This window comes from Chaetodon auriga, chromosome 10, assembly GCF_051107435.1.
Source record: "Chaetodon auriga isolate fChaAug3 chromosome 10, fChaAug3.hap1, whole genome shotgun sequence".
NCBI lineage: Eukaryota > Metazoa > Chordata > Actinopteri > Chaetodontiformes > Chaetodontidae > Chaetodon > Chaetodon auriga.
Window position 1 is genome coordinate 24,259,705 of NC_135083.1, and position 20,242 is coordinate 24,279,946.

General features: G+C 42.8%; 2 protein-coding genes across 3 annotated transcripts; one reads left to right on the forward strand and one right to left on the reverse strand.

Moving 5' to 3' along the window:
- The first annotated feature begins 256 nt into the window (after positions 1 to 256).
- On the forward strand, positions 257 to 7,478 carry gmeb2 (glucocorticoid modulatory element binding protein 2). Of its 2 annotated transcripts, none has more exons than XM_076740059.1 (10): positions 257 to 567; positions 1,191 to 1,362; positions 1,456 to 1,541; positions 1,742 to 1,866; positions 1,966 to 2,069; positions 4,092 to 4,252; positions 4,849 to 4,917; positions 5,038 to 5,175; positions 6,226 to 6,348; positions 6,486 to 7,478. In XM_076740059.1, the coding sequence occupies exons 2-10, from the start codon at positions 1,220 to 1,222 to the stop codon at positions 7,112 to 7,114; spliced, it is 1,578 nt and encodes a 525-aa protein (XP_076596174.1). In that variant the 5' UTR covers positions 257 to 567; positions 1,191 to 1,219; the 3' UTR covers positions 7,115 to 7,478. The 2 variants fall into 2 exon arrangements, with proteins under 2 accessions (XP_076596174.1, XP_076596176.1); XM_076740061.1 differs by having other exon boundaries at positions 451 to 567; positions 1,197 to 1,362.
- Positions 7,479 to 8,441: 963 nt separating this feature from the next.
- Positions 8,442 to 10,605, reverse strand: pdyn (prodynorphin). The gene is made up of 3 exons (XM_076741380.1): positions 10,428 to 10,605; positions 9,876 to 10,012; positions 8,442 to 9,250 (listed from the first exon to the last, which is right to left on the reverse strand). The coding sequence occupies exons 2-3, from the start codon at positions 9,996 to 9,998 to the stop codon at positions 8,672 to 8,674; spliced, it is 702 nt and encodes a 233-aa protein (XP_076597495.1). The 5' UTR covers positions 9,999 to 10,012; positions 10,428 to 10,605; the 3' UTR covers positions 8,442 to 8,671.
- Positions 10,606 to 20,242: the final 9,637 nt, after the last annotated feature.

Below are 20,242 nucleotides of genomic sequence, written 5' to 3' on the forward strand. Positions count from 1 at the left end.
ATGAGGTACGGGCTGCAGGTTGAAAAAGACAGCCATTTTATTTTAAATATAAATAAATAAATATACGTAAGGAAGACACCTCTGTTTCCATTTAACTTCACAAATGTTGTAAATGCTATTTTAAATTTCATATACTTCGATTTATTAATTCACGTAAGCAGTCATGTTGATGCTCAGGTTTTTAATGTCGGTCGACTGTACTCCCACGTGTACAGTAGGTGGCGACTGGTGCCTCTAACATTGGGTTTCAGTCCTCAAATAAACCCCAAGAACAAGGAATGACAGTGCTACATATTCATATGGAGTCTTGTGAAGATGAGATTAAGCTACCTGTATTAGTAGTCTCCAGAACCTTTAAGAGCTGTGCTGGGTTTGAAAGATAAAGCTCGATGCATGTGTTAGCTGCTCTCTCTTTTTGGCGTTAGCTTGCTGGAATAGCTCCAAATAAAGCTAACGTTAGCTCTGTGAGCACCAGCCTCTGCCGGGCTAACAATCACATATCCTCACGTTTTCACCACAAGACAAGGCAAACAATCAACTACCGACAGTTTTAACTGAGACCAAAAGGTAAGATTTATCTATTGTTACAAAATCCCTTCTGCCTACGCCTGCTGCGGTAACGCTAGCCTCATCACGACTCGTTCAGTGTTAGCAAAACAAGAGCAGAGAAACACCAAATGACAGTCAAAGCTCTCACTAGTCTAAGCGGCTCTTGATGTATAACGTTAGCCAACATGTGTAAGAGACCACAGTTTGAGCCACTCACGGGTAGGGTGCACTGTAGCTTCACGACATACATGTAATACAGATAAAAATTTACCAGACTAGCTAACGTTAGCACCCAGTGTGTTAGCATATTTGAGTTGTTATTCAGCCCCGATGCTAGCCTGTGTAACTTGCATACGTATCAGGCATCGCCGAAGTTTAAAAAACACTTCATTACGAAAAGTTATCATTACCAGTTACTTAAGTCTGAACAGTACATTCTGTAGACGCCTATCGTTCAGTATTTCTAATTTGTTGCACATTGTTGCCCATTGCTCTCCAGTGTATTTCATTTACTTCTTGATTTGACAGTTTTTAGCTAGCTTTCGAAACGAGTATTATCAGGAAACCTCTGTTCTTGTTATTACTCAGCCCATTCAAGCATTATATAAAAATATCAATGACAGTCTGTCTGTGTCTCATAGTACTAGTGGTGAAGCTGCATCTGTCCTCCATGGCTTCATCAGAGGTCAGCATGCAGGAAATGGGCGAGGTGGTGATCGTCACCATACCAGAAACAGACAGCGAGGACCTCCCCTCTGTGGTGGAGGAGGACAAGGCAGTGCTGGTGACTGCAGAGCTGACCCCTCAGCCAGGGTAACCTACACACACCTTTTAGAGGTGATCAGCTGTTGTTCAGTTTGCTAAATTGAGACTTCAAAGCTGTGGGGTTTTCACGTGGTTTTCCAGGGAGGACATCCTGACAGTAGCCCCGGTGGAAGCAGAAGCTGAGAGCAGCAGAGCAGATCCACTGTCAAAGGAGGAGGCAGTCATTGGTAATGGGACCTGCGTGGCTTTGTTACGTTTTGTGAAATGGGGTAGTTCCAGTCAGTGCAGTCTCTCTAGTCTCTATGGTTCAAGTCACATAATAATCTTGGTAATGTTAGAAATACATTTTATGCCTTCAGTTTGTGTGATCAGACGAAAGAACTGTCTCGATGGATGTATGATGGTGTCTCTGTCCGTGTCTCTGCAGTGAAGCTAACTGAGGAGGTGGATGTGGAAGCTGATGTCTTCTACCCAATCACCTGTGGAGATGCCAAAGCCACGCTGGTCTGGAAGAAATTTGTGTGCCCTGGGATCAATGTAAAATGTGTCCAGGTACAGAAGCTATGTAAAATCAGATTTGTGAACACATTTCAGGTGACGTAGATGTGGATCAACAGCTCATGACACTTTTTCCCTTTCCTCTCTGATCAGTTCAATGAGCAGCTTATCAGCCCGAAGGAGTTTGTGTGTTTAGCAGGGAAATCTACCCTGAAGGACTGGAAGAGAGCCATCCGCCTCAACGGCACCATGCTCAGGTCTGCACTGTGAATTTTACTTGGTTTTGTTTGATACAAACTCCACAGTCTCCTTTTTTATGCAACATTTGTTGCATTTTTCTTGGAAAATCAAACATCTTGTAAAAAATCAGAATGGTTACCCCTTTACAGTACCGGTGTTAAGGACTTCTCAAGTGACCGCTGGACCCTTTTAACTATTGTGGTGATTAGTAACGTTTAGATTAATGTTTCAATTGAAAGGTTTTGGCATTTTAGTATTGCTGATTGTTCTCCCCTTTCTGCCAACACAGACTGCAGATATGTAGGATGCAATGCTTAGCACAGTAGCATTCTAATAATAATAGCTTTCCCGCATGCTAGCATTAACATGTTAACATGTGTAGGTAACACTGTAATATTCAGCATGTAACCCTTTACATGCGCACAGTTGACAGTGTAAAGGCTACATCACGTGCCAATAATTGCCAGATGCCAGTAAATGCTCATCAGTGACAGTGCACAGACATTTACTCATGCTTTGGGCTCAATGTTCAGCTCAGTGAGAGTCAGGACACTCCTCTGTTTTGTAGCACTACATTGATGATGATAATGATGAAAGGCAGGACACATGTCAGCATTGGACCAAGATAGATGGTGTTAGGGAGGCTAATGGTTTTGACTTTCAGGACAGAGACAAACAAAGCTTGAATAGGGTTACATAGCTGACTTATTTTGTATTTCAAAAGATCTACAACTCCTTAAACAAATGTGACTCCATCTTTTCCTTCCTTTCTGTGACACGTGTAGAGTTGTCAAATATGCCTCAGGGTGGCACTGTTCCATCAGACATGGTGGTCAGTAAATGCTAGAAGTGTGTTGTGATCAGGGTTCTAAATTAACTTTTTTGATCACCAGCCAATGTGGCTGGTGACCTTCTAAAGTTACCAGCCAATCAGAATTTCCACTAGCCAAATTTTTTCCCGGTGAAAATAAGAGAGATTATGAGTGCCACTGAATGCATTTGATCATTTTTGAAAAATGCACAGAAAGTACAACACATGAAACAAAATATACACAGAAAGTGCAAACATTTAATTTATACAAATAAAAAATGCTGTCAGATTTATTATTTTATAAAAGACATTTTTCCAGTAAGTATTTAGTATCATTACATTCCTAATAAAATGTATTTTTCCTTTCAACTTAAAGTGTTTTTGCTTTCCTTCTTTAATAAGAAATATATATAAGTAACAGCCATGACTTAAACACTTGCAAAAAAATTGCATTGGTAATAAATTGATATATGTATGTACAACTAGAAAACACAAATAGTGCAGCAGTCAGTACTGCAGACTCCTTCGGCTTTCCTGATGACTTCGGGCACTCTCATGGTCCTTTACTGCCTCGACTTTAAAATTATTAGTCCCCACCACAAAATTATTCGTCTTGTTTTTTTCTTTCGTGTACATGCGGCAGTCCTTACAAAACATGACGGCATTTTCGTGATCAAACACAAGTCATTCACGACCTGTCAGCCATTTAGCGTTAAACTTTCTTTTCTTCGTTTCGCACGCTTTGTCGACATTCTCATCCCCTGCCTCCTTCCTCTTCTCCCCCCAGACGTCTGTCCCAACCACGCATTTAGTTTAACTTTACTTTTTACTTTTAGCTAGCTCAGTCTCCTATTACACGCCGCCGTTCATTCTTCTTCTTCTTCTTTGTGTTTCCGTGGTTTCTCGCGCCGGTTGCACTACAAACTATAGTGTGCCTGCGCACAGCCAATGGGCGTCTTGTACGTCATCACGTAGCATTACGACCGTGTTCATGGGAAATGTAGGACGGACTGTCCGGGAGACAAATGACCAAGAACTGTAGAGCGGCTCTGACTGACATGATTGCCTAATGCATTACCGGCCAAATTGGCTAGTAAGTTTTTATTTACACCCGCCAATATGAATTTTAACCCGCATTTGGCGGGTTGGCGGGTGTTAATTTAGAACCCTGGTTGTGATCTTGTATATTTTGCCTTCTAAAAGCCTTTCATCATTTTTGATTTCACAGGAAGATCATGGACTCGGGTGAGCTGGACTTCTACCAGCATACAAAGGTCTGCTCCAACACCTGCCGTAGCACAAAGATAGACCTGGTGGGAACCAAAGTGTCCATCAGCAGTGATCAGTCTGCTGAACTGGTTCCTGCCACCACCCCCTCATCAGCTGATTGTAAGTTCCACAGTCTCAGCCTTTCATTCATTCTGATCTCAGTGTTAAATCTGTCACAGGATGCCTCACTGAAGGTAGTGCTGATGTATGATATGACATGTTGTTAAAACATTATTTCTGCAGTGAAAGAACTCAGGAAGTGTCAGGACAACATGACAGCCCACAAAATTTGTATTCACTAAAAAATAGCCAGGTTTTAGCAACCAGGCGTCATTGAGCGTGCTTCAGTTCCATCTGTGCTCCACCTCTTTGCCCATTTTTTTTTCGTGGCAGGTAATAAGAGTGCAGTGTTAAGAGAAAGATAACTTCACCAAGGATTAATAAATCAATCTTCAAAATGTGTTCAAAGAACCAGATTAGCTGGACGAGAATGAACATGATGGTTTTAGCCTGATAACAGTGTGTTGGTGTGGATGAGTTAAGCCACGTTTGAAGAACAGGGCCAGGCAGAGTAATGAGGAAATAAAATGTCGTCAGGGTGGGAAAGCGTCTCAAGCGGAGCAATGAGAGTCTTCAACAGTCAGATTTAGATGAATTGTCAGAGTCCAGATTTAGTGAAGTGCTTCAGTGAGCGTTGTTTTCTGTTTGTGTTGCAGTGAACGGAGCAGCAGCCTCGTTTCCAGAGGCGGCAGAGGAAACTTCAGAGTGGGTCACAGCCATCGGAGGTGATCTGCAACCTGTGCACACACATTCACCATCATGTGGAAGGAGCTGGTTGAGGGGATTGTTGTACTCTTCGTGATATATTTATATATATGTGTGTGTGTGTGTGTGTGTGTCCCTAGAGGACTCTGTGGCGTTCTGGCGTGCAGTGAAGGAGGCGGGGCTGCTGGAGGAGGTGGTGGAGGACTTTCAGAAGGAGCTGCAGGAGGTGCTGAAGGGGCTGCAGGAGAGAGTGTGTGACCCACCGCTACAGGTCAAAGGTTACAACCACACACAGGCACACACAGGCTCACACATGCACACACACACAGACGCACACGCACGCACGCACAGGCAGGGGTTGGTCAGGTACCTACAGCAACAACAACAACAACAACAAAAAGGGTTATAGGGTCAAGGAAAATGACAGAACATTACAGACTGGTAACAGGGAGAACGTAAAAACTCCACACACTCCACTCAGCCAGTATTTAAGATGAATATAACACTCCCTTTTCACATATTCATGAAATAGATGCGAATCCAGGAAATTTTTATGAGCCACAGTCAGGTCATTATTCCATTCTTCTTCAGTTGTGTTCACAGAATACGTCCATATGTGGTTTATTAGACCTGTTTTCGTTGAAGAATAGCACGGCCAAACAACCTGATGACAAACACATTGCAGGGCTTCACAATAAAAACAACAGCAGGAAATGTTCGGTTTACATCAGCAGCAACTTAACACAGTCCTGATGTGGCTGAAAGGATCAGTAAACAGTAAAAACTTCTAAGTAATCTTAAGCACAAACAGGTTCACAGAAACTGAACTCTACAACAGTGGCTGAGCACAGAGAGACGTTTAAAAACAGCTGTCACTGAAAATAAGAGTGTGTAAGCAATCTTCATTTTCACCAAAAACAGCATTTTAAACATTAGATGCCATCGTGTGGACATGAGTTTATTTGTCAGTTTAGTGAGTAGAGAAGTACTCAAATACTCCCGTAAAAATACTGTCACTTGAAAGAAGTTTTATTATGTAGTTTAATTAAATGTAAATGTAATGTGATTCATTCTCATAGTTAGATAAAGGGTAGGATCAGGCAGCTCAGCAGCATTTATTTTTTTGAGTTTGAAGTTGGTATTGATCCGCCCTTGAGCTTCATTTTTGAAGTGAATCATGCTTTGTGTCGTCAAAGCAGTCTGAACTAAAATGATCAGCACACACATAATGTTTTACCTGTTTGCCTAAGAGTTTTCCAGTTGTTGTCTTTTTCATTTTTAACGTGGCCGTGTCCCATTTAACATGAATTGCTGTTTGTTTTTTTCAGATGCTGTTTTGCTCAACAACATAGTGCAGAACTTTGGGATGTTGGACCTTGTGAAGAAGGTTCTGGCTAGTCATAAGAGCCAGATGGACCGGTACAGAGAGCAGTACACTCGCAGCCTCGCCGGTCAGTGAAGAGTCCTGAACAGTCTTCACACTCAGGACCAAACTGTGCAGCTCTTACTCTGCCTTCTGTGTCAAAGGGTCAATAAAAGGCTTGGTGTGTGTTTGTACATACTGATCATAAGCTGTCTCCTTCCACAGCTCTGGAGCAGCAGTGTGATGAGCACAGGAAGCGAGCCAAGGAGCTGAAGAGCAAATCCCAGCACCTCAACAACGTCCTAATGACACTCACCCCAGTCCCTGCACCCCCCGCGCCCAAGCGACCCCGTCTGACGCGCGCTGTTTCCGGCCCGGCTTCGGTCAGCGCCGCTCCCACACAGATCAGTCTGCCTCTCAACCAGCTGACTGGCCTGCCGCTGGGCAAGGTGCTGACCGTGGCAGGAGCCCAGGCTGGCACCAACCTGGGCGGGTACACCTTCCTGACCTCCTCGCTCTCTGGGTCGGAGCTGGCAGCCGACGCCTCTAACCTGACTGTGTTGTCCACAGCGGCGGGTCAGGACGGCGCGGCTGGGGCCGGCAGCTCCACGCCCTCCACGGCCTTCGTTAAGGTGGTCGGCCCTCAGTTCCAGCTGGTGACGCTGCCGGCCACGCTGCAGAGCCTGACGAGCACGCAAGCTGTCCAACAGCAGGTTGGCACCATCAGTGTGGTGGACGCCACGGCAACCGCTGCGGACGATTCTCAAGAGGAAGGCCAGGCTGATGTTGTTGATGAAGGTCAACCAGAGCAGGTTAAAGAGGAAGATGGCGAGCAGCCGGCTGAGCAGCAGTGAGACAGAGGACAGCTGTTCTGTCTCTCTTCAGTGAATCATTTTGGACTGTGGAACGAACGTGTTTCTCCTTTGATGGCTGAGGACTCATCCACATTTTGACTTTTACAGACCATTTCATACACTGTGTTCATTTGTCATTCAACACAACATAATAGCCATCCTTGTGACGGTCCTTCGTCTTTCAGAATACCCAGATTTATATTGAGTGGCATCTGGTGTCAGACACGTGCATTTCAGTAGTGATTTTCCTGTAAATATGTTTTTTGTAACTAATATATTTGATAAAGATGTTTCTGTAGGGATTTGTTCCATGTAGGCTGGACAAAGGACACTTGTTCAGTTTGATAATAAATGCTCAGTTTTCAAAAACTAATTGTGCAGTATTATTCCACACTGTAAATGTTAATGTCTTCATCAGCGTGAGACTGATGTGGAACTATTTTAAAACTGATCAAATGACCACAAGCTGACTGCCACACATGAAGCCTGGCCTGTGAGGGTTTGGTCAGTCAGTCAGACATCTGAAACAAGGTGACAGTTATTGTCCATCTAGTGAACTTCTGACCACATTAGAGGGAAACGGGACTTGGCGCTTCTGTTTTTGTCCACACGATGGCGCAACAGTACTACAGCAGCTCCTTCAGTGGCCGGTTTGTTCCTCCAGCAGACAGACGCTTCAGATGTGTGCGTTGTTGCTGCCTGGTCGATGTTCTTTGCACAGTGATTTGACTGATTTCAGATCAGTAGAAATGCTTTGGATTGATAGACACAGACTGAACAGAGAAACACAAAAAAATGTTTTATGGCAGCAGCGGAAACAAGGACTGAGATTAGATTTGATTTTGGTCTCTGTGGTCTATTTTCTGAGGCTGTTTGTGTCGAAATCGTTTTCTTTTTTTAAACTTGCCCTCAAACTCGCAGCAGATAAAATCTGTGTCTCAGTTCTGAGAAATGGCCTATTCGTTTCAAATGATGAAATAGTTTGATTATATTCGGCCTATTTGTTTTACTAAAGGTTCTCATTAATAGCTGCCTACCTGTAATCACAGGATATGAGAAGAACGTCAATCAAATTCAGGATGAATTTGTTTAGATAAATGAATTCGTTTAAATTTTCAGTCTCGCTGTTTTTGATACATGCCGAATGCGTGTTTTCACATTTTGTACAGAAGAAAACTTTTAGCACACTTCCGATAAGTAAGAAAATCTAAAATAGCCAAATTCTGAATGGAGTTTGGCACAAAGATAACGCACCGAGGCCGACATCAGCCGCACGCGTCCGACTTCCTTTGAACTCGTGTGACAAACAATAACGTGGTTTTATTCATGGTTTTATTAAACAAGCATCCTTTATTGAGTGACAGACGAAGATGCCAATAACACAGAGATGAAAGTTCTTACACAGAAACTAACCGAGTAGGCTAGGCAATAAGCAAGATAGGCAGGCATATACTTTGGGGATAAATGGTGGCATTTCAAGTGAACCTGCACAAGTTCTTTCTGTTTTGTTTTGTTTTTTTTTTTATTTATTTATTTTTATTCTTTTGGAGAGTTCATCTATAGGCTCACGTCATCATAGGAGTAATACGGCTCCTCCACTGAGCGCACAGAGATTTTGAAGTGGCGGCGCAGAAAGCCTCCGTACCTCTTGTCCCACTTCAGGTTGTTCAACTTTGGTCGGATCCTCCTCATGAAGCCTCCGTAGCGCTTCTGCAGCTCCTCCGGCTCCTCCGGCTCCTCCGGCTCCTGGCTCTCCTGCTCCACGGAACTACTCCTCTTTGACTTGGGGCCGAATTTGCGTAAAAAGCCGCCGTAACGTTTCACATAAGTACGGAACATCTGATCGTCCGGAGCAACGCCTGCGTCCATCGGCGCGTCGACACCTCTCTCCTCCAGCCTCTTCAACAAGTCCTCGTATTTCTTGGGCAGCGCTCCGGCCTTCAGGATGTAGTTGTCGCGCCATGGAGAGGTGAAGATTTTATTCTTGTTTTTGTCGATCCTCTTAATGAAGCCGCCGTAGCGTTTGACCAGGTCTGCCTGCTGGCTCTCCTCCTCCTCCGCAGCCTCATCCTGGCTGAAGTCCGCCAGCCCCGGACCGCAGCTCTTCAGCTGCCCCTCACACTCTACACTGCACGACTGCAGGACACACACACACACACACACACACACACACACACACACACACACACACGGAGAGAGAAGAGTGTGAAACCAATGAAAACCTGTGCACACACACGCGGTGTCAACACCGTGAAGTACTTCAAGTCAGCTTTAAGGCTTTTTAGGTTGATGAATACATTTTTTGTTATGTATTTGTTGTCCGTTTAAGCAAATTAAACCACTGTCTGAAGCCTGATTTCCTCCTTACATTTCCCATTAAGTAGCTTTAAGGTGCAAACATCACACAGTTTGCTAGTCTCAAGCTTTATTGGTGTTTATAAAGGGGGGAAAAAAAATCAAACCTAAAATGTCACGTTTTTACGCAACCCATCCTCTAGATGCAGTCTATTGTTCCTCATGAAGCCTATGCATATACACTCAGTATTCATGACATGACATATATTTTAACTTCAGGATTAAGGCAATTCAAATGTAATGTATAAGTACTGTAATAACAAAATAGTCACTCCAGTTCTAATTCAAGCTTTTGCTGCCAAATTTAACACACGCACACACATACACAAAAGACCAAAGGAAAAGAGAAAAAACGCAGTTGAAGCCCAAACACTCCAACCAGCAGCAGTTCCTCTCCGTTTCTTACCAGGCTGCTGAGGACCGCGTCAGGGCTGAGGAGCTGCTGCGCGCATTTCTGACACTGTGAAGAGCAATCTGCGTGGATGGAGGGCGGCAAGCTTAGCATCAGCACCAGGACATACCACTCCATTCTTCACCAGATCCCTGAGACACACACACACACACACACACACACACACACACACACACACACACACACACACACAAACACAAACAAACAAACAAACATTATTAACATAAACATGCCGGTGAGTCTGGATGAGTTTAGACCGGCTCAGAGTTAGACCGGCTTGGTTTGAGGATTTGTAGACTCTGTAGATTGATGAAAAGACTTCACCTGCACGGATGAACTACTTAATTCTTGAAAACATTCGTAATTCAGTCTGTTAAAGCTCAGTTTAAAACAGCTTCTGTATTCCCGCGCGCAGGCCTAATGGTGCAGTGGCACCAAGTTTGTCTCTCATCACTTTGGAAGGAAATTTAATGGCAAGCAGAGAAACCTGAAATGTGGTCTAGTTAAAGTTTCTAAAAGACAGAGTATAAAGTATGAAGTCAGTACCTCAGGAGTTGGACAGATACTTCCAGCCGTGTTAAGACTCGCAGAGGCGCATCTACCATCAAGTGGAAAGTCGCTGACCGCCCTCCAACGCGTCGTTTCTCCTGCACGGCTCGTCGCTTTTCTTTTTATCGCCGGGGACTTGACTGTGTCACCGCAGCGCATCAGAACAGCTTCTATTGAGGGACCAATGGGAGGGGAATACTCTGCGTAAATATTCCCACCGCCTCCTCGCTTCAGGAGTTTTTAACAACGCCCACACAGAGAAGGTATAGGAGCGGCAGCGCAGTTCGTCCCATCAGCACATTATCATCATCGCCGTCGTCATCATCATCATCATCACTCCATCTCTGGGGGGCCTGGATCAAACCCTGGGCTGTAAAACACTGACATCAATGAACAAAGTGTTTTCTCTTTTTCAGTGAAACTGAAGGAACAAGACGATGAACAATGAGAAAACAGACATTAACCCGAACTGAGCAGAAAGCACTGCTCCAAACACAAACATGATGCATTACACTGAGTAATAATATGATCATAAAGGTTATTTGTACAGCACTTTTCCTAACAACGTCACAAAGTGCTTTACAAGAGAAAAATAAAACCAGATAAGACAGATAAGATAAAGAGCCAAAATGAGGATGCTGCACAGGGGTGATGTGATCATTGTTCCAGTAATGAGTGGAGCAGCAGCGTTTTGTACCAGCTGGAGCCGGTGGAGGGAGCCCTGCCTGACACCCGAGGAAAGAGCGTTGCAGTAGTCAAGCCGAGGATACATAAAAGCATAAAAGTTTTCATAGATCAGTGATGGATAAAAATGACCAAATTTTGGAGATTAAATGCATTAGATAAATAAAAAAATAACCAAAGGAAAATAAAAGTGAACCAAAATCCCAATGAGATTTGGAGAATTGTTAAGTCTTTATCATAAACTTTACAAACCTGATCCTCTACCTTCACCCCACCAGAGTATTATCGTCAGACTTTGAAGCTTGCTGATTGGATGTTTCTTGAAGCAGTGGTATTCAGTCTATTTTCTTTTATCATTTATTTTTTGACCGCTTGAGCAGGTTGGAAAAAAATGAAAACTTTCTCTAGACCTATATTCATCACTATGAGCATTATACGTAGGTCCAGTGTTAATATGATAGTAGTGTAGCTTTAAGGCCTCAGTATGCTTTAAACAAGACAAAAGTATTTATACTAACTCCGAATGGCCACACTGAAAGGTGGAGTGACCCGCCTGCAGCTCGGCTGTTCAAATGAAGAAAGATGGAAGCAGTTCTGTTGAGAAAGAAGTTAATGCATACTGTCACACCTGTGCACACCTGATCAGTCACTGTTAAAGTGAGTGTGATTGTCATATTGTTTGTTCAGGAAAGGTATATGTTTGGTGCAGCCACCCCTGACTTGGAGGGTTTCATACACTGATACACTGACCTGACAAGCACTACATTCACAGCACATACACACATTTCATGCCTTGCTTCTTGAAACTGAAGAGGTAGCTGACTGTTATCCCAAACCTGTGTTGCCAATGGACTTTTTCCACGAGGCATCGTTTAATTTAGCACATTGTCTCACTGTTTTGGATGATGACACAGTCAAGAGAGTTTCATGTCTATCCATCTGCTGCCCAAACAGGTGGTCACCTAATATTGCCAAATGGAAAAATGAATTGGACTCATCTAGCCATACTTTGTCCTCAGGGTAAAAACAAATGCAGCGTTTTCACCCAACAGTGACAATGATGCTGTCCGTGTCACTGATGATGTCTTTACCCTTCAGTGGAATACCTTCATACCTTCCCTGCCTCTCAGCAAATCTACACCTGCTGCACGTCATGGTTACGTTCATGTAACAATGGTCACTAAATGCCTTCAGGTTAGTTTGTCTAACAGGGATGCTGAAGTGAGTCAGACTTGGGGGTGATGATGATAGAAGCTCAGTATAAAATCACGTCATACTAAATACAGAAATCAAGTAAATCCTGTTTCCCATCACAAATACATACACATACAGCCTATATCCCAGTAAAAAAGGGAAAACATGATGTAAGCTTAAACTTCTTTTAGTCGATTAATCAACTGTTTTTTTTTTGAATGCCTGGATGTGGGGGGTGCTGCAGCGCCCTCAGCACTCCTACTTCCTGCGTCCATGTTTATGTATGAGATAAGCAGCAGCAGTGAGGCCTGTATATGCTCTGTGCTATACAATGGGAGGACCGGTGAAATCATCCACACATGACAATTCGACCTCATCCCATTTCAAGGTTGATGCCTTTAGAAGCTCACCACCAGACCAAGGTCAGTCTTTGGGTCTTCTTATGTTTGTTTTACGTAAGGAATAGAGAAACCTTGGGCATGCAGCTGAGTGAAGCAACAATATAAAGTACAACATGGTGCCATCTCTATTTCATTCTGGTGTAATAAAAAGGGATCAGCATTCAGGGAAATCTGTACCACCATTTTTCCACCTCTAGACCTCAACAGTAACATTTCAGGGAAAATGCTGGTATGGCTGTGTTGTGAATGCAAGCAGTAACACTGCAGGGTCAAGCATGTAACGGGTTACAACCATCTGAGGAAAGAAGCTTTCACCTGAACCAATCACAAGCCTCCACTGATGATGCATTTGAATCTCCATGTTGTGTACAGTTTGTAGATAATGAAAAATATGACTTGTCTCACTAACTTGAATATTAAACACATTACAAGAGCAGTGGCATTGGACAAAAACAGCCTGTTGCCATGTCCCTAAAAATAATTAGAGATGCCTTTTGCCTCGTATATTTACACCCTGCCTTGCCCCATCTTCTTCTTCTTCTCTTCTTCTGTTTAGTTTTATGGTGGTTAGCATCCATAAGTGTTGCATTACCACCACCTGCTGGATTGTCCCTTGCCCCATCTATTCTGTTGCCACGGTATGTGTGAAAAGACAGAAATGTTCCTGAATGTAGCTGCATGTGTGAATAGTGAAGATCGCCTGAAAGGTTATCCCAGTAATTTACTGGGAGCTTTGGATGAAAGAGGCTTTTTATTTGGATTTGGATTGAGGTTAATATATTAATCTGAAATAAGAAATTAATTCTTGGCTGATATGGCTTATTACGGATAGAGGATATCACACTACATACAGTCTGGACAACCTGACATTGATTCTATTTGCACATATTATTTAATTTCACATACAGCTTATTGCTTTGTGTGCAGAAAAAAAATGAATCTCTATAACTACCATAATTCCACATTTATCACTTCGATCCTATGTTACCGGGGGTGTAATATTTCCTCTAGTTTTCTGTGGAGAACCTTTTTTTTTTTTTTTGCACATGCAGCAACACTCCCATACACTTGGAAACAGACTCTGATGTGTACAATCAGTGGAGTTCCCATTAAGGTGAGGTAAAGTTGTAGTTATCCCAAGTAAATCATGGTCAGGGTTAAGCAACTACACCTGGTTGAGGTTAGGCAAAGACTGTGCAACTGCAGTTTCAGTTACAAATAAGCAAAAACATTTTTCTGACAAAATTCTTAGGCTTGATTTGCTTTTCATTTGTCCAACTATGTTTACAAATACATCTCTGGTGTGAAAGGACCAACAAGTCCTTCAAATTAAATAACAGAATAAATTATTTGTAACACCTTCAGAACAGGACGTACAAACCTGATTCCAAAAAAGTTGAGACACTGTGTAAAACATAGATAATACACATTCATGTAACCTTTTTGACTTACTCTCAATTGAAAACAGCACAATGACAATATATTTAATGTTTGACCTCATCAGCTTCATTGATTTTTATAAATATCTGCTTATTCTGAATTTGATGCAGCGACACCTTTTGAGACAGGAGCAACTAAAGACTGGGAAAGATGTGGAATGCTCCAAAAACACCTGTTTGGAACATTCCACAGGTAAACAGGTTCGTTGGTAACAGGTGATAGTATCATGATTGGGTATAAAAAGGGGCATCCTGGAAAGACTCAGTTGTTCATAAGTGAGGATGGAGAGAGGTTCACCGCTTTGTGAACACATGATTGGATAACGGATATTAATACATGAGCTAAGGAACACTTGTGGGTTCACTGTTGTCGGTTAACACAGACCAAACTTGTTTGTAATCATGGTTGTAGAAGCATTTACTGATCAGCAACACAACATTTGTCCGTGCCTTCCATATGATTCTGATCTTATGATGTGAACACTATGGTTGAAGTTTGTTAGGATTAGGTAAAGATTGTGGTTTGGGTTAAAAATGCTGCTTAAGTTCAGGTCAAGTCATTGTGAAAGGGATAAATGTGTTTAAGGATAAGCAACAATCATGGTCATGGTTAAAAGGAGGTCAACATTACCAACAATTTAAAAGCGTTAAGGTGTGATCAGTTGTTGATCCACTCATATCTCCTTCCTCTGTGGACTTTGTCGCTCTACAATAACATCAACTTCCTTCCTGTTGTGCTCCTGATGGACAAGAGTCATAATTCCTACAGCTGCTAGAGAGCTTTGTCACATCATCGTAAACATATGTTGTGGTGGGGCATTTGCTGAAATTGTATGAAGGACAATCTCTGTAAAGAGCTGCTGATTCACAAAGAACTTGTCTGGGTTCAGTGGTGAGTTTTTAGTGTCTTGTGATGGTCAAACTTCTGCTTTTCAGAAGCTTTAATCCATCACTTGGGAAACCTTTGTATCTATCATCACAAAGTGTTTTATAACATGCAGCGTTGTTTCACATCCTTTAGACCAAATGATGATGTGACTGATAAATTCCTGGCCCATGGCAGACGCTGAACCCAGGTTGGGAACTCTAAACCTGAGACCTTGTGCATTGTATTTACAGGCTCTGTTTTTCTTCCACGGCCAGTAGTGAACCCTCTTCTGCGCGGAAAAAATCAGTTGCTTCTATAGAGCACAAGATAAAACCTGAGACCACAATGTAACTCTCATTGATCTGTGATGTAATTACTGCATGTAGAACATGGTTACTGTGGTTACCATGGGGTTCTTTTTCCACCTGCATTTGTCCAGGAAATCCTCAGTCTTGTCTGTGTTGTGTCTTTGCTGTTCATCTGCTCCACCTCAGCTGCACTGATGTAGACCATTAAGTGTGTCTTTCTGTCTTTTTTTCTAAAATCAACCATCAGCACTTGGTTTTGTTGATGTTCAGCAGTAGGTTGTTCTCTGTGCACCACCCAGCAAGATTGTTGATTTCCTCCTGATATGAATTCTCGTTGTTTGTAATCCAGCCGATGATTATTGTGAAGTTTGTGGACGACACCAGTGTGTTCTCTCCATGTTGGAGATTGCAGTCATGGCTGTACAGCATGAATAGGAGGGAGCTGAGCACACAGCCCTGGGGGTTCTGAATGCTGAATTCTGAAGTGTTGAGGGTCCAGGCTGACTGGGATGGTGTTTTTGATGTGCTGGAGAACCAGTTTCTCAAAGCAGTTCATCAGAATGGAGGTGAAAGCCACAGGTGGTAGTTGTTTAGACTAGACGGTTGGTGGTGTTGCGGTCTTTCCTCATGTCTCTGCTTTGACTCCTTCATGCCAGCTGCTGTAGCTTCATCCATCTACATATTACTGTTTTGTTTTTGTTTTTTTGTGACATTTGACCTTTCTAATCACCTGGGAGTAGGTTGGCAGGAGAAGCTGTGATATAAGCAAGTAAGTAAGTAAAGTTCATTTATTTAGTATAGCACCTTCCACAGAGCAAGGTCAGAAAGTGCTTCACAAAAAAACAATACAAGACCAAAAAACAGTGAAAGGAAACAAACAAGAAAACATATGCAACCACAACCCTAGAAAGCATAAGGTGATACAAAGGCCTGTTTGAATGAATGAGTCTTTAACTGACTGAAAGAGGCATCAACAGATACTGCTGAATGTAAGTCTTGAGGAAGAATGTTCCACGGTGTTGGAGCCACCACTTCAAAGGCACGACCACCTTTTGTTTTCAGGTGAACACGCAGGACAACCAGCAAGGCCTGGTCAGAAGACCTACGTGAACTGCTGGTGATACAAGGATGGAGTCAGAAATGTTTGCTAACATGTTTGTCACGGCTCATGTTTTACATTTTTAGTTACACCACTGGTCTAGACAGTGTGGGTGTCAAACACTGTCTGCAGTGATTAATATTTACATGCTTGTGTGCGCTGAGCTGTTGCCATCAGGCATTGCCATTGGGCTGTGTGCACTGTTGTGGGAATGGTGTGGACAGTAAGCACACTGGAGGGTTGCTGTAGAAGAAGAAAGTGGGAAAAGCCAAACATGATGTCATCAACAAGGAGCCACACACAGCTAGCATGGCTGCAGGCAACAACGCTTCAAATTTCAGGGGGCACCAGCTGCAGTTATGTAAATGCAGGGGTTTGTGGGCAAGTGCTTGTGTTTGTGAAGAACAGCAAAATCATTGTTTAGGGTTTGTGTTTACCGCTAATACTTTTCTAATATTTCATGAATTAGGCACTCATTGAGCAACTGCAAGACCATGGACGTTGCTGTTCATGGTCAGCACCTTAACACCTAAGCTGCCAGGACAGCTCTTAAACAATCTGAGCAGCAATGAGGATTCTGATGGAGAACTAATCCTCCCCTAATAAACACACGTGATCATTAAATATGAGCTAAACCAACATTACCAATGATATAACACACAAGGAGGAGGCTGTGGTGCAGGCATCTGCAGCAGTAAAGGACATTGAAGGAAGCACGAAGGTATCATCAGAGTGATAGTTACACGTGTCGGGTTATAATGGCTGTGCTGTAAACCTTCATGAAAATAATTAGATATTAAGTAAACAGCTTGTTGCCGCACAAAAAACTCCTAAATTGTTAATATAAAGGAGAATGGAAACAAGTACTGAAGCATGCACACAATCACATTGTCAGTCAGACCATTTGTAAATCACACTACGAATGTAATATTAATGGATCTGAGTAGGCTATCTTTCAACACTAATATGCTCATATGGTGATTAAAATAACATTAACTGACTTAGAATTGGTAGCACTGACACTTCATTTATCATTTAATATAGAATTCTTCATTATAAAGCAGCAGTTGTGTTTAGATTCTGATGCTTTGGATTGAAAAAGTATCGATGAATAAGGGACAGTCGATGTCACAGAGCTTATTGCTGCTGACTGTGTGTTCAGGACATATAAAGACAAAATGTGGGCTGTGTTTCCTTTATACATATTTAAATATGATGGAGAAGTTCTGTTGCATGCTATTCATCTTGTCTGTGTCTCTCTCCAAGGGCTTGACCGTTAAGTGTTTGAGCATCACGTTATCTTGTTCTCAATAAGCTTTTGTCACTTTGCCAAAAGGTTCCTTAGCAACCTTGAGTGGGATTTCTCTGTGTGTCCCTCTTTTCTTTTGTTTACATCTTGATCTAATGGTCAAGGTAGTGTTGGATGAAACACTGTGTGACAGTCATGGCTGCTGCAATGATTTATTTGCTCCTCCTGTCTTAGACTCTTTCTGAATTATATTTTTTATTTCACACGACTGTTTTTTTTATCATCTACTGAGCCAGTTAGTATCATTCGCCTAGAATGTCATGGATGAGACACAGTTTGACAATGTTTTTTATGTTAGAATCATCTTTCAAAAAGCCCTTATAAGGCCACTGTATAGGTGTTCAGACTGACTGACAAGTGGTCAGTGCCATGACCAGATTAACCCCTGGGGGGCACTTATACGATATACGATATTATTACAAACACAAATATTTGCTATTGACCCTCCAAACCAACTCCTAATTGCATGCACAACCTGGTGTGCATTGTACTTTACGACTATGTGCTGTGTTGCCTCGAAGTTCCAAAGCAAAGTGCTCACACCAAACTATTTAAAGGTAGTTTCATGATACACCCAGAGACCAAAAATGTGTAGTGGTGCACATACACAGGATTTATCAGATACCCAGAGATATAGCCTGATTCCTAGCCAGAGATATAAATCATGTCCAGCTTTTACAGCATGGCTGGAGCCATCAATCTGTCTTGCTATCAGTGGTGTTTATTGTGTAAGGGAATTTTTTTTTTTTTTCCAAATATTAACCCTCAGAGGAATAGGTTGACATTTTGGAAAACACACCTATTTGCTTTTTGACAGAGTCAGACAAGAAGTGTGATACCACTCTCATGTCTATACAGTAAATATAATACTACAGCCTAGCTTGGCAATGACTGGCAACAGGTGGAAAGGTCCAAAGCTGACAAAATATGCTGAATTCATTTGTGCTACATTTAGTGCAATAACAAAATAAGAAATATTTTTTCTATTACTTTACTTACAAGGTACAGTCAAGTCAAGTCAAGTCAAGTCAAGTCAACTTTATTGTCAATGCTATATGTACAGGACATTAACAGAATTGAAATACCGTTTCTCTCAAATCCCTGGTGCAAACAGCAATAAACATGAAATATAAATGTACAGTACAGTTTGTCAGTGTCCAGAGATTGTGGAGGCAGAGGTCAGGGAAGGAAGGGGGAGGAGAGTTGGGAGGGAGTTCAGCATCCTGATGGTTTCGTGAATGAAGCTGTCTCTCAGTCTGCTGGTTCTGGCCCGTAGGCGAGGCAGTGGGAACAATGGGTGGAGTCACCCACAATGCTGAGTGCTTTGTGGGCCAGGCGTGTGCTGTAAATGTCCTGGAGGGAGGGGAGGGTGGCACCGATTATCCTCTCAGCTGCTCTTATTATGCGCTGCATGGTCTTCTGGCAGGATACAGTCTGAACAGGTGAGTTTTTAGTCTACAATGGAAGATGTTTACAGTTTCTGCTGTCCTAATGTCAATGGGGAGCTCATTCCTCCATTGTAGAGCCAGGTAGCCATTGCAGAGGAGCGGTGTAGTGTGGGAGAACTCGGGTAGGTTGAAGACCAACTGGGCTGCTGTTTTCTGGATGAACTGCATAGGTCCACTGGCACAAGACGCTCCAAGTTCACCCTCACTACATGTTTGAGTTTACCAGGTCTGTCAGCAGCCTCTGCAGCCATCTGTCCAACTCACCAGCAGGTGGTGATCATTTGACATCTCTGCTTCTCTCTTCAACCGTGTTGAAGACATATGGCGGCAGTTCTGATCGTACGATTCCAAAATCAATCATTGATATTTGGCTAAGGGTTTTCTGGTGCCAAGCACACTCATGAACCAATTGATGCCCAAACAAGGTGTTTGTTATGGCCAATCCACAACTAACACAGAAGTCCAACAACAAAGCACCGCTCAGTTTCAGTTCAAGCAGGCTGTTACTCCAAATCACCCCTCTCCATGCACTATTCCATACGTAAGCACACACAACAGACAGAGCTTTCCTCTTAGTGACTTGTAGTTGCATAGAGGTGACCTTCTCATTCCCCAAGAAGAACTCCACACTCCACACTCAACACTCAACACACCGGCGCTCGGCTGAGGACTTGTGAGTATTCCCACACCCATCCTCTGTCTGTCACTCTGGGACACTCAGGAAAAGGAGAGAGCCCAGACTCCCTCCAAGAGTTTGGTTTCACATCCAGTGCTATGTGAGGAGGTGAGTGCAACTACATATGTTGGTACTGCTCCACCTACTACATTTCACATCCCTAGAACCAGTGTGCGACACCAGGGGTCAGCACGTCTATGTCTCCACCTTAGTCCACTGCTTCTTAGGTTGTTTACTGTGCTTCCAAATTATTGAGAGAAAGTGAGTATCATTGTAAAGTTCTCAGAGTTCTACAATTTTGTCTCAAAGTATTACAACCCAATATGCACTGTGTGACCTTCAAACGATTCATCTATTAGTCAGACTGGACTTGATGCATCGAACGA

Bases quoted from the DNA above. Each gene is read 5' to 3' on its own strand.
- gmeb2 (XM_076740059.1), top strand. From the start codon at position 1,220: ATGGCTTCATCAGAGGTCAGCATGCAGGAAATGGGCGAGGTGGTGATC. The intron at 4,253-4,848 runs GTAAGTTCCACA...TTTGTGTTGCAG, and splicing joins CACCCCCTCATCAGCTGATT to TGAACGGAGCAGCAGCCTCG. The intron at 5,176-6,225 runs GTTACAACCACA...TGTTTTTTTCAG, and splicing joins CCCACCGCTACAGGTCAAAG to ATGCTGTTTTGCTCAACAAC.
- pdyn (XM_076741380.1), bottom strand. From the start codon at position 9,998: ATGGAGTGGTATGTCCTGGTGCTGATGCTAAGCTTGCCGCCCTCCATC. The intron at 9,251-9,875 runs GTAAGAAACGGA...TGTGTCCTGCAG, and splicing joins ACGCGGTCCTCAGCAGCCTG to TCGTGCAGTGTAGAGTGTGA.